This window comes from Mixophyes fleayi, chromosome 6 (genome assembly GCF_038048845.1).
Source record: "Mixophyes fleayi isolate aMixFle1 chromosome 6, aMixFle1.hap1, whole genome shotgun sequence".
Classification (NCBI taxonomy): Eukaryota; Metazoa; Chordata; class Amphibia; order Anura; family Limnodynastidae; genus Mixophyes; species Mixophyes fleayi.
In genome coordinates, this window is record NC_134407.1 from 88,280,905 (window position 1) to 88,304,242 (window position 23,338).

General features: G+C 37.7%; 1 protein-coding gene across 2 annotated transcripts in view; it reads left to right on the forward strand.

Annotated features, from left to right (window-relative positions):
- Positions 1–23,338, forward strand: part of GRID1 (glutamate ionotropic receptor delta type subunit 1) — an 823,000-nt gene that overhangs the window by 435,168 nt on the left and 364,494 nt on the right. For both annotated transcript variants that reach the window (XM_075217028.1, XM_075217027.1), the window contains exon 4: positions 11,814–12,019. In XM_075217028.1, the coding sequence (XP_075073129.1) occupies positions 11,814–12,019 (206 nt within the window). The remainder of the gene's footprint in view (positions 1–11,813; positions 12,020–23,338) is intronic.

The following is a 23,338-nucleotide window of genomic DNA, read 5'->3' on the forward strand; positions in this document are numbered from 1 at the left end:
CAAAATCCAGATGGTGAACTGGAAAAATCTAAAGCAAAACAGAAGGGATGTGGTGCCACATATAATACTGTATTTCAAGAGGCACAAATATAGTGACTGTTCCACAAGCCCAGAAATGACAACCTCCACGTGAATATGCTGGAGTGACAATGTAAAGTAACAGAGTTTGCCCGAAGATCAGTGAATAGATGGAAATACATAGAGTGATCACCACTCTAAAACACAGACACCTTATATGTGCAATATGCGTATCAGATATTGAAGCTTTATAGCTTATCTGTACAGTGCTATGTATGGTTATACACACTTTGAAGCACCAACACCTTATGCATATAGTATATGCGTACCAAAAAAAAAATCTTTAAAGCTTATCTGTAACGTTTGCAGCAGGCATCTTTCATCAAGCAGGATATCTATACCTTCACAGGTTCTCTCAGAAGACACACAGCCTCCTTTCCAGGTCTGAGACCTGTGGATGTGATCCATACTAAAACATATATTAAAGATGTAGATTCAAACAGCTATCTGCACTATGATAGTTGCCATCTTGTCAAGTGTAAAAATAACATCCCCAGATCTCAGTTTAATCGTATTAAACGAAATTGCTCTAATGAAACTATCTATAAGGAACAATCACGCATCTATGTTGAAAGATTTAAAGAAAGATGCTATCCTGATCAGATCATTATGGATGCACTAGCTAAAACTGATGGTGTAGAGAGAAAGAATATGTTGGTATATAAAAATAAGAATAAGAAAGACAAAAGTAATATTGTTCCATTTATCACAGAGTTCGGTAGGGTTGAAAAGAAGACTAAGTTAATTTTGAACAAGTATTGGAAACTCATTCTATGGATCCAATTTTGGGATCTGTAGTTCCATCAAAACCTGATATTGTATTTAAGAAAACAAAAAACTTGAAGTCATTTCTGGCATCTAGTTTACTAAAAGATATGAAGGATACCAAAGGGACGTTCTTGGATAAATTGGGAAATGGTTTCTACAGATGTAATAATTGTAACATGTGTAGATTAGTATCTCCCTTCAGTAGGACTTTTGTGGACTCTTCACATCAGAGAGAATTTAAAATTCAAGATCGAATTGACTATAACAACTTCAGTCATCTATTTATTAGAATGTCCTTGTGGTAAGGCATATGTAGGAAAAATCAAAAGGGCTCTAAAATTACGTCTTCAGGAACATGTGAGGGCCATAAAAAATAAGTCTGAATTACATACTGTCTCTAGACATTTCCTGACATCCCATAATGCAGACCCAAGAGGTTTGAGGTTTAAAGGTATTGAACACGTGGTGTTGGGTGCACGGGGTGGAGATTTGGCTGAAAAACTTAGCAACAGAGAGATGTATTGGGTATATCGATTAGATACCTTAGCATCCAAAGGTTTAAATGAAGCGTTTAAGATGACCTCGTTTCTATTATGATGTACTAATGGTATCTCATTCTTTCTAGGTTTTTTTCTGCTGCAATATTTGTAGTTAGGAGGCTTATGTATTAGCTAATTGTTTTGTAATATATATGCTGTAACATTGTCATTATGTTAGAGGTTCGTCTCTGTCCTTTTGACAGTTTTTATGGTATTTTTGGCCGCTTATTTTCTATATTCCATTTTGCCTTTTTTCTAACTGCTGATCTGCATATATCATATGAAGTCTATTTAGACCCGGCTAATACATAGGATTTGATAGGCTCTATTTTGTGTACTGTATTTTGAGTGGACGTCATTTAACCTATTATTTTTTGCATGTTGCTATGGTGAAATGATAGTCTAACAATTTGTTACCTATTCCTCTGGCATATATTTATGTATTTTTCACATATATATATATATGTATTATCCTCTTTATTCCACTCTGTCTTTATATGTTCTGATATTCCGCTGACTCATATATATATATTGTTTGGAGTGATTGTTTAATTGTATAGGTAGGAGCTTGCATGCCCCCATTTTTTTGTTATGCTGCAATCTAAGTGGGCGGTAATTAAGCCTAATATGTATTTACATGTTGCCATGGTGACGCAATAATTTCTATCTATCTTTTTGGTGATCTAAATATCCAGCTATGTTCCATCTGCTTTAAAGTTATTAAATATGTGTTAATCTTCGAAATATATTAGCTTTCTGAATTAGTACCTTTGATAACTTTTATATTTGTATTGTTCGTTGTCTGGAAGTGAGATACCGGAAGTGAGGTATCACAAATGCCGGAATCCCACCTACAACCCGGAGTTGCTTCTCGATTGGATCTGGAGTATTTATTCAACTATTTAAGCTCGTATGGTTCTTGTTCTAAGTATTACCCCTTGAGAAAGACTACAAATAGGAGACGAAACGCGTCCGGAATGTGGCTTGCTGTTTGGCCTTGGACTCGTGTACAGCGTGGGCTTACTGGCCAGAATTTGCCCTGCTGGATCACCATCACGACACGCGGACAGGACAGCTAAGCTGTTTTTAAACTTGTTTTATGTACGAGCAATTTGTACTTGAGCTGCAGTGTGAGGCGTCTGTTGCCTCTATTAAAAGTCCCTTTTTTATCACATTTGTCTGTGATTAAGTATGACGGCATTACACTATTGTGGTTATGTTTGAGTTCTAGTCACTCCGGAGTTGTGCTACTGTCACATGGTTTATGAGGATCTCCTGCCCGAATCATCATTCTTTGGTCCAGTGATCCATTATAGACGGTACCTAGAGAGGACTGATCAGCATTTATATCAAGCTGTTATTATTTGAATCTCTGGTACGGGAATGATACATATGTGGAATATACTTCTTATGTTTTACATTTACATTTAATGCACTATGTTTGGCGCCCCTTCTTTCTTTTTTGTATTTCATCTATTAGGTTGACACCTGCAGACAGGTGTTGAATATGTTGGGAGCTGCCACCCTGTATACTGAGTATAAATTGATCTAATTATTTCTCACTATTGTATGTATATATATATATATATATATATATATATATATATATATATATATATATATATGTATGTATCTATATATATATATGTATATATATATATATATATATATATATATATATATGTATGCATGTATGTATATATGTATGTATGTATGTATGTATATGTATATATATATATATATTATATATATATATATATATAAATGGTGAGGTACATGGAATAAAGGGTTGAATGTGCTAGGGTGGCTTTAAGTGACACTATGATGGGAGAGAATAACTGGGAGAAATCTAAAGGCGATGCAGCAAAGACCTTTGTTCTCATCAGGGTGTTGGGGATGGCTGAGTGGCCCTGGGAGAAGAGTCCAAACCTTAGTAAAGGTATTTCTAGCGGCAGGCTGGGCTGGGTGGCGGCAGGGCTTCTTCCCCCTGGCCAGTCCCATAATGGGCTACCTTGTGTTGGGTCACTGGGCCACCTGCATTTTTTTTCCTTTAAAATGTTCCTAATAGACTGCTGAGTCGAGTCTTGCCCCCCAGGCTATAATTTGTCAGCCCTCCCATGAGTATTTCTCTTGTCTTGCAGGTAATAGGTAATTTTTTCCATGTGAGCCCTTACACCAAATGTCACTTTACTTCCAGGACTTGGCAATGACATTTTTGGCTGCTGCAATAATGTGGAGAGGTAGTTTAGCAGAGTGCTTGTCAGCTTCTTGCAGTGGTTGGCAAAGGAGGAAGGTCCAGGGATATTTAACAACAGGGCACAGCAAGATTGAGGTCAGAAGATCCTAAACTTTATCCCAATATGCTGATATTTTGGGGCAGGTTCACTAAATATGATAGTACTTGCCACAGTCTCTCCAACAGTGTGACAGAAGTGAACATAGTCTCAAGATTTTTAGGGTCATAGTACCACCAGCAGGCGCGGGCTGGCAGGTTGCAGCCCGGGGGGCGCACAGGCAGCCGCATCACATGACAAGTGATGCTGCCGACGGTAGTATTCGGACAGTATTGCATCCACGGGGAGGGGGGGGCGGCCGTCCCGAACAGCCATTAGACAGAGAGGCCCGGGGGACTGCTGTCTCCCTACCCCCTCGGTCCAGCACGCCCCTGATCACCAGTAATATACTTTGTAGGCATCCTCTTTAATCGGGATGGAGCTGGATGCTATCTTATCTCTGATTATCTCCCAAGATTCTTCGTCGTGGGATGGGAGGGGGGGTTAGGTCTCTTTCTCATTTCCGCTCATGCCTGCCCTAAGGTCTATGCTATTGTTTTTGACAGTCAATTGCATTTAATCATTAAAATTGCAATTTTTTTGCTTCTAAAATTGATTATTATTACTATTATTATTTTTATTGTTATTATTATTACTACTAATACTACTACCCATTTACTGGCTTGTTGGTAAAAAAAAACTTGTTTGTTCCTTTAAAATGATACCTTGAAGATATAACTTTGATCATAAATACACCTTTGTTTTCTTTTTAGCTTTCTTTTTTTTAGTCATAGGGGACCTGTCTATTTTCTTTACTTATTTACTTAAGTGAATGTTTATTATTTGTACCAGTTATTATGTAACCGAAGAGTAGCTGTAAATGTCAAGAAACATGAAAAGATCTATTACACTATCATTGCTACATTTAGATGATCTTTTATTTCATTACTTCTATGTAACTATTAGATCATTAAATCAACAAAATTCCCCACCACCACATCTAAATATTGTTTGGAACAAGGCGAACATATAAATTTTGTCTTTACTTACTCAACGGTGGACCTTGTGAAGTAGTTTATCAAGGCATGGCTGTAGTATTGGAATGGGTGCTTGTTTTTATGCTTCCTGTTTACAAACAGGACTTTCATAGTAAGATAATACTTAATTTCTGCTTTTCACACTTGCAGTTCAAACTGTAAGCACAGGGGCTGAGTTAATTATCTGGGGCTAAAGGCATTTTTTAACATCCAAACTTGCATATGTGACATTCTATACTGCATTTTTTAAATTACCGTGTTATAGACAAGTTTTCTGGGCACTTCTTAATTAAATGGCCACCACTTAAATGGCGGACTCCACCCACCTGTCAATCCAGATTAAGATTCGGCTTTTCAGTTATCTTGATATTTAATAGTTCTCAACACTCTTGTGAGGCTGAGAGGGAGTCGTGAATCACTGTATGCCCAATTGGAATCTTGACTATCAGATCCCTGGTGTCAATTGATGTGTTCAGCTGATATTGTATCTCTTGTGTGTAGTAAGGATTCACAGCCTTGGGGCTGTTAGTTTATGATCTGGGGGCCAGTTCAGATCATTGCCTGCAATGGTGTGACTCCTTGATCATGTATCCGATAGTAGTTATTGTGTTAAGTATATGGCTTAAATCTTCCTTGGAATGTCAGATCAATAGTATTGTCCTTGAGTGGCCCCTTACAAATTGTAACTGGTACATGTACAATTAACACTGTTGATATACTGTATTAATTTCTGGCTGTTAACAATTGATGGTTAAGTTCTAAAGAATTAACACAACCACATTATCATATGTTTAGTTTCTCACGGTCTGAAGTAAAGACATGACCCGCACATACTATATTTCTCCTGAGACACAATGTGTTGCTCCTGTTTTTCATATTTATTTAACAATAAAATTATCCAAAACTAAATTAATAGATGTTAAAGGAGTTTTTTGAATATTGCCAACATGATATTAAGTTGGAATTAGTAGGACAATGGATGGAGATGCATTGTGTTGCAAGATCGGATTGGGGTTGTCGTCTTCTGGAGTTGACGACTGCACTTTTACACATCAGCCAAGGATATCATACCAGTCCAGTGTCTTGGTTCAAATAGCCTCAGCTAATTTTATTCACTAGCAGTAGAGTAAAAATCATATTAACAAAATTCCTAACCAGTCAGGCTTCTAACTAATACATAAAGAATGCCCTCTCTAAAATGAAGGACCCTTGTGCCTCACACATATCAAAATAACAACACTTAATGGTAACAAAATGCAGCCTCTCTAGAGGTATTATACCTGTTCCTCAGTTGGAAAGAGGCTGAGAGAACTACTTAGAAGCTTTTTATCAGCACCTCACAGGTGCAACTCCTGATTAGCCAGCAACTGGCCAGCATATTGGAAAACCTGGAAAGGACCTTATGAATGGACCCCAACCTTCTCTCTCCATTCATAACCCCAGGAGTCCTTATACCAGCTTTTCCTAAAACTGAAACACACATTGGTAAGCTAATTCCCACACACAAACAATCTCCCTGGGGTTTAAAACACATGTGACGGAAATTCAGGACACAAATATCTGCCATTTATCACTTTCCCAGTGCTCTGTCACAATAGGAAGAAATCCAATGTTCTCTGAAATATCCATTTTTCTGGAAGCTCTTAAAATGCAAACGCTTTAGATTATAGAAGCCATAAAAGGTTTTTTAAATAGATGGCATGTTTTTTTTTTAAATTCAGTGTTCCTTTAAAACAATATTTTCAAATAGAGTCATACTAATATGAAACTAGAAAACCTCTTAAAACTGGGGGCTCAAACAAATGATCAATATCCTATCCTAAAGCAAGAAAGTTCCTACAGTCATCTAGTTTCCTAAAGTTAAAGTATTTTGAGTCAATGTAAAAATGGACCATTAGCTACGCATATTTTTTGTGAGACACAGCTAAAAGCCTTTTATATATTTTTCAGACATTTAGCAAATAGGTAAAATAACTAAAGTCAACAAAACTATAATCATTTCACCTTCAAATAATTCATGGGACAGGCCAGTCAAAAAAATGTACTAATGTTCCTACATTCCCAACTCATATTCTGACAGTCTTCTCTAAAGATGTGTGTAATGTGTTCAGTTTTATGTAAGCTTGTTGGGGGCTGTTACATGAAATTTAGCTTTTCAACAAAAACTAACTGCGTTACAAATAGCATTGTCATATGCTGCATCTAAGCACAGACTATAATTATAGACAACCTGCAACGTTGCATATATGTTACACAAATAGCATTTGTAGTCAGCTACCATAATTCTTTTTTGTCATTAACCAGATGGTTTTCATTGGTGTTAACGATCCTTTTTGTACTAAATTTGATATATGATTGTCCAAGTTTCTGTCATTTGCTAAGGATTTAAATCTACTTAAATGTTGGTATTTAACAAAATGTCACGCTTTCATGACTAAATGTTTATTTTTAACTTGTCTTGAAATTTTGAATCACCTGTTATCTAATGTGTTCTGCGCTGTACTATTTGAATATGGTAGGTAGAGATAAAAATATATTAGCGTATGCATACTTTACTGCACTTACCTATTGTGGTAAGTAGAGCTAATGAATATATTTGTGCATATGGATGGCAGATAAATACATTAGATCTGTTATGTGACAACATATCATTGTCTTCTCACAAGTAAAAATTTGTTTCTGGACTTTCTAAACCAAATGCCACTGCTGTAACTCTCTGTGAGATCATCGGCTATGCCAAACAGTCCGAGTTGCAAACTATACAAAATGCAATCACACATAGAAAAAGAACAAGTACAGACAATGTTGGTGACGGAGGTGCAGATATCACACAAAGAGTAGAGAGGGCTCTGCTCCTTAAAGCATATCCTTCAGAGGGAGAAAGCAAAGCTAAGGCAACAGGAGCTAGTGGGACAGGAGTAGACATGGGACTGCAGCTGGTAGAGCATGCAGACGAAGTAGTATCAGTTGGGGGTAGGAAAGGCTGTAGTGAAGAGTTGAGTTTTGAAAGAGCGCTTGAAAGATTTAAGGTCTTTTCAGATTGGCTAGGATGTTTCTTAAGTGGGGAGCAGCACAGGAGAAATCTTGGAGGTGGGAGTGAGAGGTGGTTGCTGGAGAGGAGGAGAGGTGTAGATCAGAGGCCCCTTAGGTATTGCCTAATTCCCCTAAAACCTCTCCACATACACCTTGCATGTCCTTCATAGCTCCCCACGCCCCTCTGACCACCTCACATTCCCATTAGACCTCCCGAAATGCCCTTCAAACCTCCCCATATTCCTCTCACACCTCCCTGAGTAACGGGATAATCTAGTGAAAACATTTTTACCTCTCTGCCTCTTATGCCCTTCTTAATCCTTTCCTGTCCATATGTGATTATATTCAATTCATATCCCCCTTTTTCTTAAATAGTTGGCAAAAAATGCCCACACAAGCCCTTAGATCTGATATGTATTCCATAACTCCCTCACATGCCACTCAGACCTCCCCACATGCCCCTAACATGTCACCCAGACCTTCTCTCATGTTCATTACAGGCCCATCAGACATCTCCACATGCCCCTCACCTGCTCATCAGATACCATCAGACACCCCCACATGTCTCTCAGACCACCCCACATGCTCCTCCTACTTCCCCTACATGCCTCTCACACCTCCTTACATGCCTCTCACACCTCCGCTACATGCCCTTTTTTAAACAGCTCCCTCTTATCTCTTTTATTTACTATGCTCTCTCTGTAACATTTTCATTAATACTCCCATCTACTATATAACTGTAACTCATACTCTCCTATTCATTCAGCCCTTTGACTTTCTGCCTTTGCCCCCAGTGGCAGTGCCAGTGGAAGTAGGCTTCCCACAAAGTGACAGAGTGAGTGTGTGTATTTCATTTAGTTAGTGTCTTCATTCATAAATTATTTTTATTGTTTTTCTCAATATGCTATTATTTATTTTAGTTATATATTTTTCTCAACCATATTTGCTTACACCCCTCTCTGTTGTCATTCTCAAATTTCACATGTTGCCAAAAGGATATCCATCATCTACCATTAACACAACATAAAAAAAATATATTTCCATTTATTATAACTCCTCACCTTCTTTCTGCAAGGATCATTTTATTTCCATCTCTTTTTAGTACCCAAACTCCTATCATTTTAAGGCAAAGCTAAGAAACTTTCTATCACACACTTAAGACACATAGGCTCAGAGTTGCTCCTCTTTGTAACAGCCTTGGTCTGTCAGGAGAAAATAAGACCTTTTATACATTAGTCATCTTCTCTCAATTCTTCTGCTACTAGCAGCTTGTGATATGTCACCAAATCCAGGTCACCTTCACATCTCCCATGCACTTCATTATGATTCTGCACACACTAGAAATCTAGCAAACCTTAAACATATCTCCTGTCTCCTGTCACTTTCAAGATACTTTAAATATGTCATATGGAATACACGCTTCATAGAAAACCAACCTAATCTATTACCACTCATTTTAAACTACCTCAATCTTCTGGCAATAATATAAACATAGCTCACAGTATCAGACACTGCCTCATCTGCAGCCCTTTCAAAGGTCTTCTCCACTATCAACACATTTCCACCTATCTTCAACAACATTTCCCCTGTCCTGACCTGGCAGTTCCACATCATATTCACAGCCAGGACCATCCATAGGGGTGGACAGGGAGTACAATTGTCAGGGGGTCCTGTTAGGTCATAGTGCCCATGATAGGGCCCCACAGCTATTACTGTAACTGTAATATTTAGGGACACAGAAGAATTCAAACACACTGCTGGCATTCAATCACGCCGATCCCCAAAGCCTTACAATAGCATTGTCATGGTACCAGTCTTGTGATGTGAGGTTTCCAGCGTGCCACACAGCATTGTCATTTCTCAAGTAAAAAGATCACTGCACCACCCTGCCACTGATATACAGTTTTGCTACTTGATATAGTTCCGATAAATGTGGATTTTACAGCACAGTGAAAATACAGTAAAAGTTGTAGCACCATCTATCGTTTACAGCGTCTGATCTTCAGTAACTGGGAATACCCAGTTCAAAGCTTACCACCCACCTTTCAGAAAACCACCAAATTAAAACAGGTGTAGTAGTTAAATGTAAAAGTTCTCTCTGCAGAAACTTAAATTAACTGTAAGGGAAAATACCCAGGTGCGCACATTTCATCTGCAATCAGAGCGTGTGGTGGACAGAGCCAAGGGGGAAGTCTGAATCTTTAATATTAATCACAGTTTGATTCAAATCTGCATGTGGCTCATATACCCATAGAGTGCATACAATTGAACCTTTGCTTGAAGAATAGGTGGACCCAGGATCAATTTTTTTTTATAAATTTCAGGGGCCCATAATTATTATGGGTGACCCTAATCACACTCTAATTACACCCTACTAACAATCATTGATCAACTGACTTCAGCTTTTCATTCTTCTTAGTCCCCGTGATCTCAACCAATGCACACAAAAAATGCCGCCTTTAAAACTCTCCCGCTAAGTATAATGGATCAATGGCAAAAAGTCTTACACTTTTCAGGACTTCCTCAGATATATTGCTATTTACCCTTCCTACTGAAAATGCTTTCAACACTGCCAAACAAATACATTCCCAATCTCCATTCAGGCGTATAATCCAAAATACCTCTTTATTACATCTAACTTTCTTCTCTGACCAACTACACCAACCAACATCATTATCAAAGATCTTGCTTCCCAGTTCAAAGAACAAGATTGTCATGATCTGAAATAATAAATCTAGTTTGTTTCCCTTAGCAAAAACCTGCTCAAATGCTCCTTTAGAAGCAGTGCCACACAAAGGCATCAATAACTTTAAATATAATTGCTACAGTAATTATAGATGGAACAGTCATTTTTTAGACATACAGAGCAGTCCTGTGAAAATGTAGACAACACCACTATACAATACCTCCCAACATTTACCTGTGTTTCTCATACATAAACACCACTGAAAGGGTGCGTGACTGCATCGTATTGGGGTCAGCTGTGGTTCTCTGGGATTTGCTTAGTGCTTTTAAACAGACTAAGCCTCCCACAACTGCACACATTAAAAAAAAAAACTCACCGCATTTCCGAACTAGTGTAAACAAAAGCACTGACTTCAGGATGTCAAGACTGTCTTACTTATACCAGGACAGTTGGGAGTTATACTATATTATATGATATATTAAATGACTTCAAAATGTAAAATTCAGGTTGATTCAAAATGAAAAATCATAATGAAGACTGCTTTCTTTAATATAAAATACATATAGACATCCCCAGGATCTGACATAATATGTTACTTACAGTGTGCATTTATTATTTTAAGTACATTTAATTGTTATTTTATTGTAAGCCAGTTAAGGCTCTTTCTGGTTTCTTGCATAGTACTTTTATATGTTTATATGTAAAAAGTCTTAGTTCTGCTAAATTCCAGAAACCCCAAAAATGGATACTGATGAATGAATATAAGATATTTTTCAACCTTTAACTTATAGCTACCTACATTTGAAAATCACTTCTTGAGAAACTTTCCTGCTGATCAGATGGATCTATATATGTCATGCAGTGCTATACAGTTTCACACGAACATCCAATGGGGGGTGTATGTATTCAAACAGAGATTGCTTTATTGTATTGCTGTAAAATTGCTTTCACCACCAGACTAGTTACATTGGGCCTAATTCATTAAAGAAAGTAAAGCAAAACAAATGAGTAACTTTGCACCTTGTCAAAACCATGTTGCATTAGAGGGGGATGCAAATGTAAAATGTGATGGCAGATTTATAGTTGGGGTAGGGCATGTCCTAGATCAACTTTAAATTTAAGTGAACAAATAAGCTATCAAGTATTTGTGTGCTACATGATAAACAGCCAGTATTTAACTTATGTGCAAAATAATACACTAATTTGCACCCCTTGCATTGAAACATGGTTTTGTCCAGGAGAAAATGTACTCATTTTTTTGCCTTACTTTCCTTAATGAATCAGGCCCATCATGTTAAAATGTTGGAAAATCTTTAATACTTTTGGTATATGTAACAAAACATAATTAAAGATGTTAGAATGTCAATCCGGTATAATGTATTCATGTTTTCTGTTGCAGATATTCGGGGACTGCAGGGTTTTCTAGACCAGGCATCAAGATTAGGGCTTGATGTGTCATTGCAAAAAGTGGACAGAAATATCAGCAGAGTGTTTGCCAGCCTTTTCACTTCTATGAAAACAGAAGAGCTTAACCGGTATCGAGACACCCTGCGGAGGGCAATTTTGCTTCTGAGTCCAAGGGGGGCACAAAATTTCATCAATGAGGTCAGTAAACATTTTGTATTGCAAGCTAAAGATGTGTTAACTCTCTTAAAATTTGTAAGTCTTCTAAAGGTTTATTATGTTAAATATCAGTTTGCTTTGTATTTGAAGATGTTTCTTTGCTTTCTGGTATATAGTAGTTTATCAGTTTTTTTGTTTTGTGTGAAAACAGCAGCTATTCAAAATGATAGGTAAAACAGATGTACACGTAGCTCAAAAAATAAATGCAACAAAACATAACTTTGTCCTGGCTAGACAGGAAGAAATTGGGAATGTCAGTGTAAGATGACCCCAAGAGCACCTAAAGTCTATCATTCTACCAGTGACAATATCCTAATGCCTTTTCTATCAAAAGCTTCTGACAGAGTTTTACTACATTGATGCAATGGAGCAGAAAGACCATCAGCTTTATCAATGAAGAAATTTATTTATTTTCAAGGTCAAAAAACAAACAGTTGAAATGCACAGTCCAAAATGAAAAGAGCTCCAATGTAAGAATACTAGAAAGCAGGCATTTAAATACAGAACATCTTCGTGTGGGTATATGATTATATCAATTTATCCTTCCAATAAGATGTTGTCATTTTGTCACATTATATTTCATGTTTTGTATCTATAAAATTCAGATGATCCAATCAATTTCCAGTGTCAGCAGTTAAATACCATAGTATACATTTATGTGAAATTCAGGTTAATAACATTTTATTTCAGTTTCTCTTATTGAAGATTGTTTCTTAAAGCAGCAATCCCACATAGCAGTTTTTTTCTTTAAATAGCAAGTTAAGTACCTTTTAAGCATGTATCTTCATTTGTTTTAGCTGTTCATCTCCAAATCATTATTTCTGTTTCAAAATGTTTCTGCAGGTTTTGCAAAAAATATGGCTGATAGTTACACAGACATCTCTCGTCTTTTCATGTGAAGGCAGGGGGGGAGGCGGAAAGTACACAGCGCAGACAGAGCTCAAAGAGGCGTTCCAAAGCCTCCTTGCTCAATACATTATGTGCCATGTGACTGTGGTTGCCATGTTAGTACATGACTCTGTGCAGAATTATAACTCATTAATAGCAGCCTGAAGAAATAAATCAAGGAAAATTGGTAAATACCATCATTCTATTTATAGCTTGCCAAGTGATTTATGTTGCGTCAAAGTATTGGAGTTGAGTAAAGGTATGTTTTGGGTTTTTTGCAACACATGTGATCTTTGCTTTAGTTAGTAATGAATAGTGCAGATAGAGTTATTATGAGGCATTGCATAGTTATTTTTGTCAAAGACAATTCACGCCAAAAAATGAATGTCATTAATTTTAAAGCGTGCAGTCGGTGTACAGTAGAGAGTCAAAATGCTATGGAGACCTATCGGCCCAAGCCCAAACGTTCCAGAAGACGCTGTATAAATAACCAGTCGACCTGGTCAAAGCGGACACATTTGTCTATGAGGAAGTGGAGGATAATAAGGACCCCGAAGGGCTTCTAAAAAAGTTTGAGGAGATAAGTTTACCCTAACAGAAAGTAATAATAGACAGATATATAGTTAATACCACAAATCATTTTGAAAATGTGCAGTCATAGGTGTCAACATTAAAGCTGCCAACAAAAAAATTGATTTTGTTGCCATCACCAACAAATTAATCACACATAATTGTTTGTGGTATTCAGAATGATACTGTAAAAACACAGTTGTCAAAAGAAAATAATTTGAATTTAGAAACCATAGGCTCCACCACACTAGAATTCACATCTGTGTTGTTACAGTTTCACATTCTTGATCTTACCATTAGACCTCTGCTAGGACTACCTGATAGCATAAAACTACACTTGATACATCTGGTAGCTAAAGTCCATATGGTGCAGCAAGAAATTCCAGAGCTCAAGAAATTCAACGATCTGCTTGACTGTGATACCATTGGTAAACTCCCTGTCATTTACAACATGCACCAAGGTGAGTCCATTGTCCCTTCTGTGCACCACAATGCCTCCCCAATGTCATGAAGGACAAAGTACCCGCTGAACTAGACAGGATGACAAGGGTTGGTATAATTATTCTAACAGAAGAAGCGACAAAGTGGGCCATGATAGCTTCAGTCAAAAAAGATGGGTCAGTCAGACTATACATAGACCCCGTGCACCTAAAGAAAGCACTAATGCTGCCTTGACACCCATTGAGAATGGTCGAACAAGTTATTGTTGACATGCTTGAGGCAAAAATCTTCAGCACTCTGGATGCTAAATGTGGATTTTGGCAGATACTTCTCAAAAAATAGTCATCCAGGCTCTCTATGTTCATGACACCTGCTGGCCGATATGCTTTTTGTATATGCTTGACCACCAGCAGTGAAATTTTACATCTATGCATGGAACAGCTGGGTTACCCGTGTTAAATCATTGTCAATGACACCCTCATCTGGGGAATGATTAGTGCCTCCACAAGTGCCATGACTTTATATATGGGTGTCCTGTCACTGTTCAGACGAACTATCAGCCACTCATAGTCATACTGAGGAAGCCCCTGCATAATGCTTCTGCTTGCATACAAATAATCATGCTCAACTTACAGAGATACCATCTGGATCTCATATACAAGCATTGCAAAGAATTATTTGTGGCTAATGCCCTATCATACCAATTGAAAATGAACAAGATGTGATGTCTGTGCAAATACTATCCTCCAACCAAATGGATAAGCTACAGTGTGAAACCTTAGCAGATGATCTGTGCCAACAGCTATCTCAAATCATGCTACAAGGGTGGCCCCAGTCCTCTAGGGAGATCTTGCAAGATATGTACCCCTTCTTTGCCGTGAGAAATTAGCTTACTCTTTTTGGTGGAGTCATCCTGAGAGGTCAAATACTAATTATACTGTACACCATGCAGAGGTACTTTGCAAAGCAGCTTCACCAGGGGAACCCAGACCTTGAAGTCACCAAGTGCAGGGCCAAGAAGTCACTATATTGGTCCACAATGTTCAGTCCACCATGTTCAGTGACATTGAAAGAGAAGTCTCCATATGTGCCCCCTGCAATGCTCTCAATGCACATTACCAAAGGGAACCTCTGCACATACACAGGCTTACCAACTTGCCCTGGACTGTCACTGCTGCAGATGTCTTTGAATGGAGAGGAAAGGAACATCTAGATATTGTGGATTCTTATTCAGTGTGGTCTGAGATACCTACCAAATTTCACCAGTGCCACTGTTATTGCCAAACTCATGAGATACTTTGCTACACATGGCATTCCACAACACCTTATCATGGACAATACCATGTAATTAATGAATAGAAAGATCAAAGTATTTCCAAACACCTGGGACTTTAAACACACTACTAGTAGCCCCCACTATCCTCAATCCAATGGATTAGCAGAGAGGGCTGTCCACTCAGCCAAACAGCTGTTGGAAAAATGCACATGTGATTATACCAATATCTTTGCAGCATTGCTTAACTTAAGAAACACACCACAGTATGTTAAATCTGAACTCATTCACACTTCACAGAAGTCAAGATCTGACAGGCCCATGACCATACCTGCAGACTCAAAACCATCACTTGACCATTGACACTTGCTATCATCACGAGGTCTGGACGGGTTCCCAAGCCTAACCCAAAATTCCAGGACTTTGTAGCTTAGTGGTAATTCTTCCATGGCCCTTTCTCCCATTAGCTTGAAGCCCTACCCTACCCGGTTTCTACTTTATGCCTAACCTATTAACTATATCTTGAAGGCAAGGATGTAAATGTATGATCTGCCAGCTCCTAGCAGAAAGTGAGGTTATGGGATATGCATGCTGGGTAGTTACATTTTTGCATTTTCTAGATATATAATTCATGCTGAGTAAACACATTTGTTTCTCTCCTGAAAATTATCACTCCAGTCTTTGTACACCCACATCTACAAGAGGAGTTTTCAATTATTTAAGGGCTCAAATTTAGTATAGTCTGGGCTGGTTTCTGGGGAAGGTGGAAGTCTCACACCTCTCCAATGAAGCAGTCAACATACCCTGATGTTTTGCATAGCTCTGGTTTGAGCTCTGGTTTGATGATCATCCTCCCAATAAAGATCCTGTTTGAAACGTCCTCAAATATTTGGCTGGTGAGTTGATTTTAACCCATCACAGCAATCCTGAAAGATAAAACAATCTATTTGATTTGGAAAAGACGATTGACATCCAATCATGTCTGACTAATTGAGAAAAAATACTGTTGAATTATTGTTAATATAAAAACAGTTAAACACTATATATATATAACTCTATATATATATTCCATGATATACATTTATTAGGATGATCCTAATGTCTACAGCACATAAATTACATTTTTACAGTTGTCCCAGATTGATTACAAACACATGTTATGGCATGCATACAAGACTGGCATCACTAGTACTCAGGACACAGACTAGCCTTGTAGCTGGAGCAACAGATATAGCAGAAAAACAAATAACTTTAGGTGCCCAAAGCTCGGACGTGGCTGCGTGTGCTCGTGTTTGTCACACCCTTAATGTACATTGACTATGGATGTACACCCCATTCCCGCCCTGTTCATTCCTAGAAATTGTAGGTTCTAGTAAGTTTCCCTTGTGTACGCAGATGTAGTGAACATTGCTGCATTTAGTTGTGTATGGCTCGGTTCGCGGCATGCGCACAAAATCGACAGATATGTGCCTGAAAGAATCAGGCACTAAGTGTGCAGTAGTTTATTTTGCAAATATAATACTTATCGCATATGCCAATGGTTGATATATACATATACTGTATATCTATTTATCTATACGAAAGCACACAGAAGGTTTACAGCACTTACCTATTTTACAGCTCCTGCCATCTTTTGTGGGATGACCACAGTGTCTGTGGCTGACCCCCTCCATCTTGCTGACATCATCAAATTTAGACAGATTAGCATGACCTATTTCAAACTCAAAGATGGCAGGAACTGTAAGATTGTGAAGTAGAGTGTTTATAACAAACACAGATAGGATAGAGGTTTTTCATTGATGATGGTTCAACTTTTGTTTTTTTTTCTCTCCACTCCCTCTACCTCCCTATGTTTACCTAATACCAGAGCACTATGTCACTGGAGCAATGCACTCAGTAATTTACTGTAATGGTTTGGGGCTCAAATAATCCTAAAACGTATGCTCTTTGACTACATTTTTCACACTGAGCTGTTTCATCAATTCTTTTCAGCGCTGAAATAGCCATTTGCTAGGAACCAACTATGTGTTTTGCTGAGTTGCATTGCATGCTTGAGTTGACAACTATTACTGTATTGTGCTTTAAAGTAAGACAGACTTTTTTGCGAACTGTGATGCTGTGTTTATTCATGTGGTAACAAGCTAATGTCACTGATGCCAGCTTCTCTTTTGTTGGACAACCACAAGGTAATGCACAGTAACATTTACTCAGCAAATTGGCTACAAACAGCAGGATGGCTAGTAAAAACAATGGTTATAGGATGAAAGGGTGAGATTCTGTAGCCAAGAAGTGATGCATGCTCCTAGGAAACTTCTGAAAGAAGAAAAAACACCCCCCTGCCAAATAATTACCTAGTATGTGGAGCCTTGCTCTTGTGCTTTAAAATTAAAGTGTTAGTGAAGTGGATTGTGTGGTTTTGCCTGAAAGGACATTCTGAATAGTGTTTTTTTTTAGTTAGTTGTCCTTAAATACATTTCCTGGCATCTTAGTGCTGCATAACAGCCAATAAACAAGTAAAGGTTTATGAGTCTCCTTCATAGTGTGTTTGTGCAACATAAACAAAATTAATTCACTTAGCTTTAGATTGTTTACAGTTTGATATCATACAAGTCACAAGAATAATATAAATCTCTCAGATAGTGACTGCAGGAGGTTGTGTGTCAGTGTGCTAACTCCTGTGTGTGGTAAACGGCGGCTGCTGCGGGGTACTATGTGTGAGTGTGTACATGTGTGCAGGTGAGAGCTGCAGCATCTTTTGAACACTGCATGCTCCATTTTCTTGCATTGCAATTGACTGCAACAGGGTCAATAGAGTATCATCCCACCTCCATTGATGACTCCCAGACATAAGTACAAAGGCTGGTTATCAAAACATGTCAAACGTGATTGCGTTTGACATGCAGTGTCAATGGTGTTTTCTCAACCCCAATGGGTTACCAGTCTTATGTAAACAGTGAAATAAATAAGTTAGAAAACAATGTGCACCCAATCCTAAATATAAAAATAATGATTTACTAACGAAATATATTCCTCCTACTCCTAAGTAATTTGAAATATCCCTATAGTCTACCATACGATTTGTAGAGCATAAAGGTTTTATTACAGATTACTTAAGTTATTTCCACCTTTGGCAGGCCTTAATTGCTTAATTTCCTTATACTTGTTCCCCCATGTAGCAAATTGGTGGTCATATTATGTTGTATTAAGCAAGATTGTATCCACCTGAATTCTGATTAGAGATGCAAATTTCACATATTGCGCTGGCCATAGACAGGTTTGCAATACAACCGCTAACTAACCCCCAAGTCATATTTGCTGATTGAAATCTGTGACTTGAGTTCAAGGTTTACCATTTGTGTAGAGTTTTGCCACTCTTGTTACAATTTTTTCTCTAAAAACTCTTATTTGTAAACTTTATTTAAATAATACTATTAAATAATAAGGATAAAAAAGGATTGTAGGGATAACAGCGCTGCTCTAAAAAATATGTATAAAGCTGCCAAAGTGGGTCTGAGTGGGACGAATTCCAAAACTTCCCAGTATAAACAGATAAAAATACAAGGTTAACCCACGGCACTTGAAATAGCAGCAACACAGTGGAAATAGAATGCAACAATACTCAACATGGATGGTATTATACAAACAGGAGTCACTAATGTAAATAGCCAAACAAAATTTATTTTGGCTTGGTATAAATCCAAACTAAATCCAAAATATAAGTCATAAAAAATCCAGGTAGGTACAAATGATCCAATCGTATACACTGTGGTTCAAAAAGATGGTAATGCAGATGTAAATCACAAAAAAGAGAAATGGAAAGATAGGGATAAAAAAATGTACCTTAGTAAAGGTCATAAAGTCTTTCTCGGAGGTGCCAAAGTCCGTGGAGCCCTCCAGGGCTATAAATGAGTGTTTTCTCTTTCCGGAGACGGTGCACCGCCGATGGTATTAAGTTTCAACGGCTCCATCTATAATTATGATGCTTTGGAACGCAAGCCTGTATTCCAAATCCCGCACTTCCGGTTTCGGACAGCCGGAACTTGCCGCAGCACTATATAATTTTTTTTAAAACATTTAGGGGCATATTCAATTAGCTTTTTGATTCGCGGTAACGCGCGTTGCCGCGAAAAGTGCGCGTTCTTGCGGGTATTACGGTACCGCATTAACGCGGATTTTCGTTCGCAACCCTATGGGCTGCGAACGAAAATCCACGTTATTGCGGTACCGTGTATTACGTTTCGTGGCTGTTCCGGCGCGTTACCGCGAATCCAAAAGCTAATTGAATATGCCCCAGTGAGTGAAGGGTCCTCTTCTTGTAGAAAAGATATCAATATATATATAGGTCCAATGCGTTTCACCCCTCCATTGGGGGCTTCCTCAGGGAATGTACAGAAAAATGTGTGGCTCCACGGACTTTGGCACCTCCGAGAAAGACATTATGACCTTTACTAAGGTACATTTTTTATCCCTATCTTTCCATTTCTCTTTTTTGTGATTTACATCTGCATTACCATCTTTTTTAACCACAGTGTATACGATTGGATCATTTGTACCTACCTGGATTTTTTATGACTTATATTTTGGATTTAGTTTGGATTTATACCAAGCCAAAATAAATTTTGTTTGGCTATTTACATTAGTGACTCCTGTTTGTATAATACCATCCATGTTGAGTATTGTTGCATTCTATTTCCACTGTGTTGCTGCTATTTCTAGCGCCGTGGGTTAACCTTGTATTTTTATCTATTAAATAATAAGAAAGCATCTTAACCTTTTCTAATTGGTACTGTGAACACTGCTGCGTTTAAAGTTTGATGTCCACATTCAAGGTTTGCTGTGTGCAATTAAAAACAGTTAACTTATCAATATAATCTCAAGCACGTGACAGCCAGCTTAATCATGATTGAACAGACTCGAACATGGCTAATATTGAGCTATTTTCTTAATTTTTTTTTAACCAATCATAAATTTGAGAAATTGTGGAAAATTCCTTTATTTTTGTTCTTGTCCGACAGAACAATTGGAGAAAAGATATGTAGCCAGTTCGAGAATCTCTAGGCAACAGCTGCCTGCACATAATTCGTGATCTTATCTGCAGGGAACTATGAAGGTCCCTATTTGCAGTATGGAAGCACGAGTACATAAAGCAGTGGTTCCCAAAGTGTGCGCCGTGGCTCCTTGGGGTGCCGTGGTTATCTCACAGGGGTGCCAGGGCCGGTGGTAAGCAATGCGGGGGACTAATTGGTAATTATTTTGCCTTGAAATAATAATGGAGACCCAAAGGGTGCCTCGAACTGCGAAAGTTTGGGATCTACTGACATGAAGGAGATGGCAAGAGGTCATGTTTGCAAATATACCCTTTTGGTCTATATTGCACCGTGCACATTTGTATTTGTACACATGTAAACTCACATAAGAAATTAATGGAGAATACTAAAAGTCTTATTTAATTAGCAAAAAAAAAGTTTCCAAAGCACATATATGATGTAACCTTTTGCAACCAATCAGATTATAGCATTGGACATCATTAAGGTAAGTTAATGGCTGAATGGTTGCTTTTAGTTAGAGCACAGTTGTGTTATTGGTATGCTATTTTTAAATTAGTCTGTATTTCAAAATTCTTATTTTACCCATAACTTAAGGCTAATATGTAAAGCCATGACATTTCTCTTTATATTTCGCCTTTCCCTATAGGATAAGCATGCCACAATAAATAATATTAGTATTATACAACAAGTAATATAGTAAAGAGAGGTAAGCAATGGTGACATTAAACTTTCAAACAGATGAAATATCTTGCAGTGCTGATTTTTTTCTTCCCCCATTGGTTGCTAGGATTCATTTGTCGCTTATAATCTTAGCTATGCAAATTGGAGCAACGGACTCCGAAAGCACACTGTGGTCTAATGAATCTAAACCTGAATGTCATATGACATTAGTTTGGTTTTGTTCATGAACAATACAAAGTATTATATTCAGCTCCGTGGTTCACATGTAATTATTTTTCAACATGGCTGTTTGATCTTAAAATCAAATGAGGTGTCCATGGATGCAGATTATTTAGATGCTAATGAGTTATGGTAGCAGCTTCCTTAATTAAAGCTTAAGTGTGACAGGAACTTGTAATAGCTAAGATAATAGACCTTTGTCATAGTTGTAATTATCACAAAACATCTAATGCAATTCTTTATCATATTTAATAGTTGCAGTAAATTAACATATACATTGCAGGTGCTTAATATCCACAGAATGTTTGAACATTATATCATAAATATGCTAATTAGGTAGTTTGTCTGAACCTACTCAACAACACATAAAAACAGCATTATTGCTCTTATATAATTTCATTATTAAATTAATACATTGAATACATTATTCATTTGCAGCCCTTTACAATTTTTTTTTAGTGTACTACTATAGCTGCCTGCAATGCAAAGACAGCCCCACAGCCAGATTGATCATCCAAGTGAGCAGTCACCTTGTGCTTATGAGCACAATTTTTGAGCATTAGCAGTACGTTGAAATCACCCTCAGGGCAAGTTTCCGCCATTTTTTTCCTGCAGTTTTTAAACCGCTGGATTTACTAAATGCTAAACCGAAAGTTAAAAGGCTGAAAAAAACACAGTTTAATAAAAATGATCAAAATACAAACAGTCAGATTTACTTGGCTGCTGTTTGACAAACCGCTGGGAAAACCTCCAGAAAAACAGACAGAAAAAAAGGTGGTTGTGAGAGGCGAGACTGCACAAACTGCATTCTATTTAAGCTGTATTGCTATTCAGAACATAAGAAGAGGCCCCATTAACATATACATTATGGGGGCAATCATTATTTACTGAGTAAGAGGCAAAATTAATTCATAATTAACTTATTGGGACAAATGCAATCTTTCATTATATTAAGGGGGCAATATTATTGTTTTATATTATGGGGGGATTATGAATATATAATTATCTTAACTGGGCAAAACTATTTGATTGATAATGGGAGCGACAATCATTTATGATGCACACATGTGGCACTCTATAGTGTCCCCATAATATAATAAAACAATAATATTGTCCCCTTAATGTAATTTGCCCCAATAAGTTAATTAAAAATATGTTCCACCTTAATCAATAAATAATGGTTGCCCCACAATTTATAAGTCAATGGTGCCTCCTCTTGTGTTCTGAATGGCAATCCAGCTTTCAGAAGCAAGTATAAAAAAAAAACCTGTCCATTTTTTGGTGGCTATTTAGCTGTTTGCAATCCGCCACACATCGCCAGTCATTTAACAGCTCAGCCTTAAACCACCCTATTGTAAATGTGGGGACTTGGAGCAATAAATTGCATGCGATGTGTGACATGCCAAACACGCTTCTCAGTAAATCTACCCCTCAGTGTGCTGCAGAGCAGACACTTTATTGGTGCCTGTGTGTAGGAGAAAAACAGAAATTTTATCTATGGATATGGAATATTTGTGACAATTGCAGTGTATTTAGAACTCAGGGCCATCTTAACAACATTATGGGCCCCCGGGCAAAGCAGTGCACCGGGGCCCCTAGATATAGATATATAGCTGTATACAGATACAGATATAGATATATAGAGATAGAGATAGATAGATGTACTTGCTCAGTGACCCTTGTAGGTTTTTTTTGCAGGTTTTTTTCTTTTGCAGGACTATTTATTCTCATTAAGAGCCTATGGGGCTCCCGGGCAGCTGCCCATCATGTCCAATGGAAAAGATGGCCCTGTTAGAACTGTTGCCCAGACAGGAAAAGTTATATACATGCTAAGCACATTCAGACAGGGCTGTATACCTGCAATCTTAATTTAAGGCATGATTTGCAGAAGGCTATGTCAGTTATTTGACTTGCCTAAGAGCTTACATTCCTCCATTGTAGGAGAAAATATTCTGCTAGTGTTTGCACTTGCATAAGCGAAATGGCTGTTGGTGATAAAATCATCGCAAATGGACCTGGAAACATTGACTGTCAAAGATTCTCTGTAGAATAAAGCTACTAAAATGAGGTTAAATATATTTGAACAGGGCCCTCTTACCACTCTGTAACTATTACTGACTATTGTTTTAGTACTGTTTGTTCCCAATTGTAAAACGCTACGGAATCTGCTGGCGCTATATA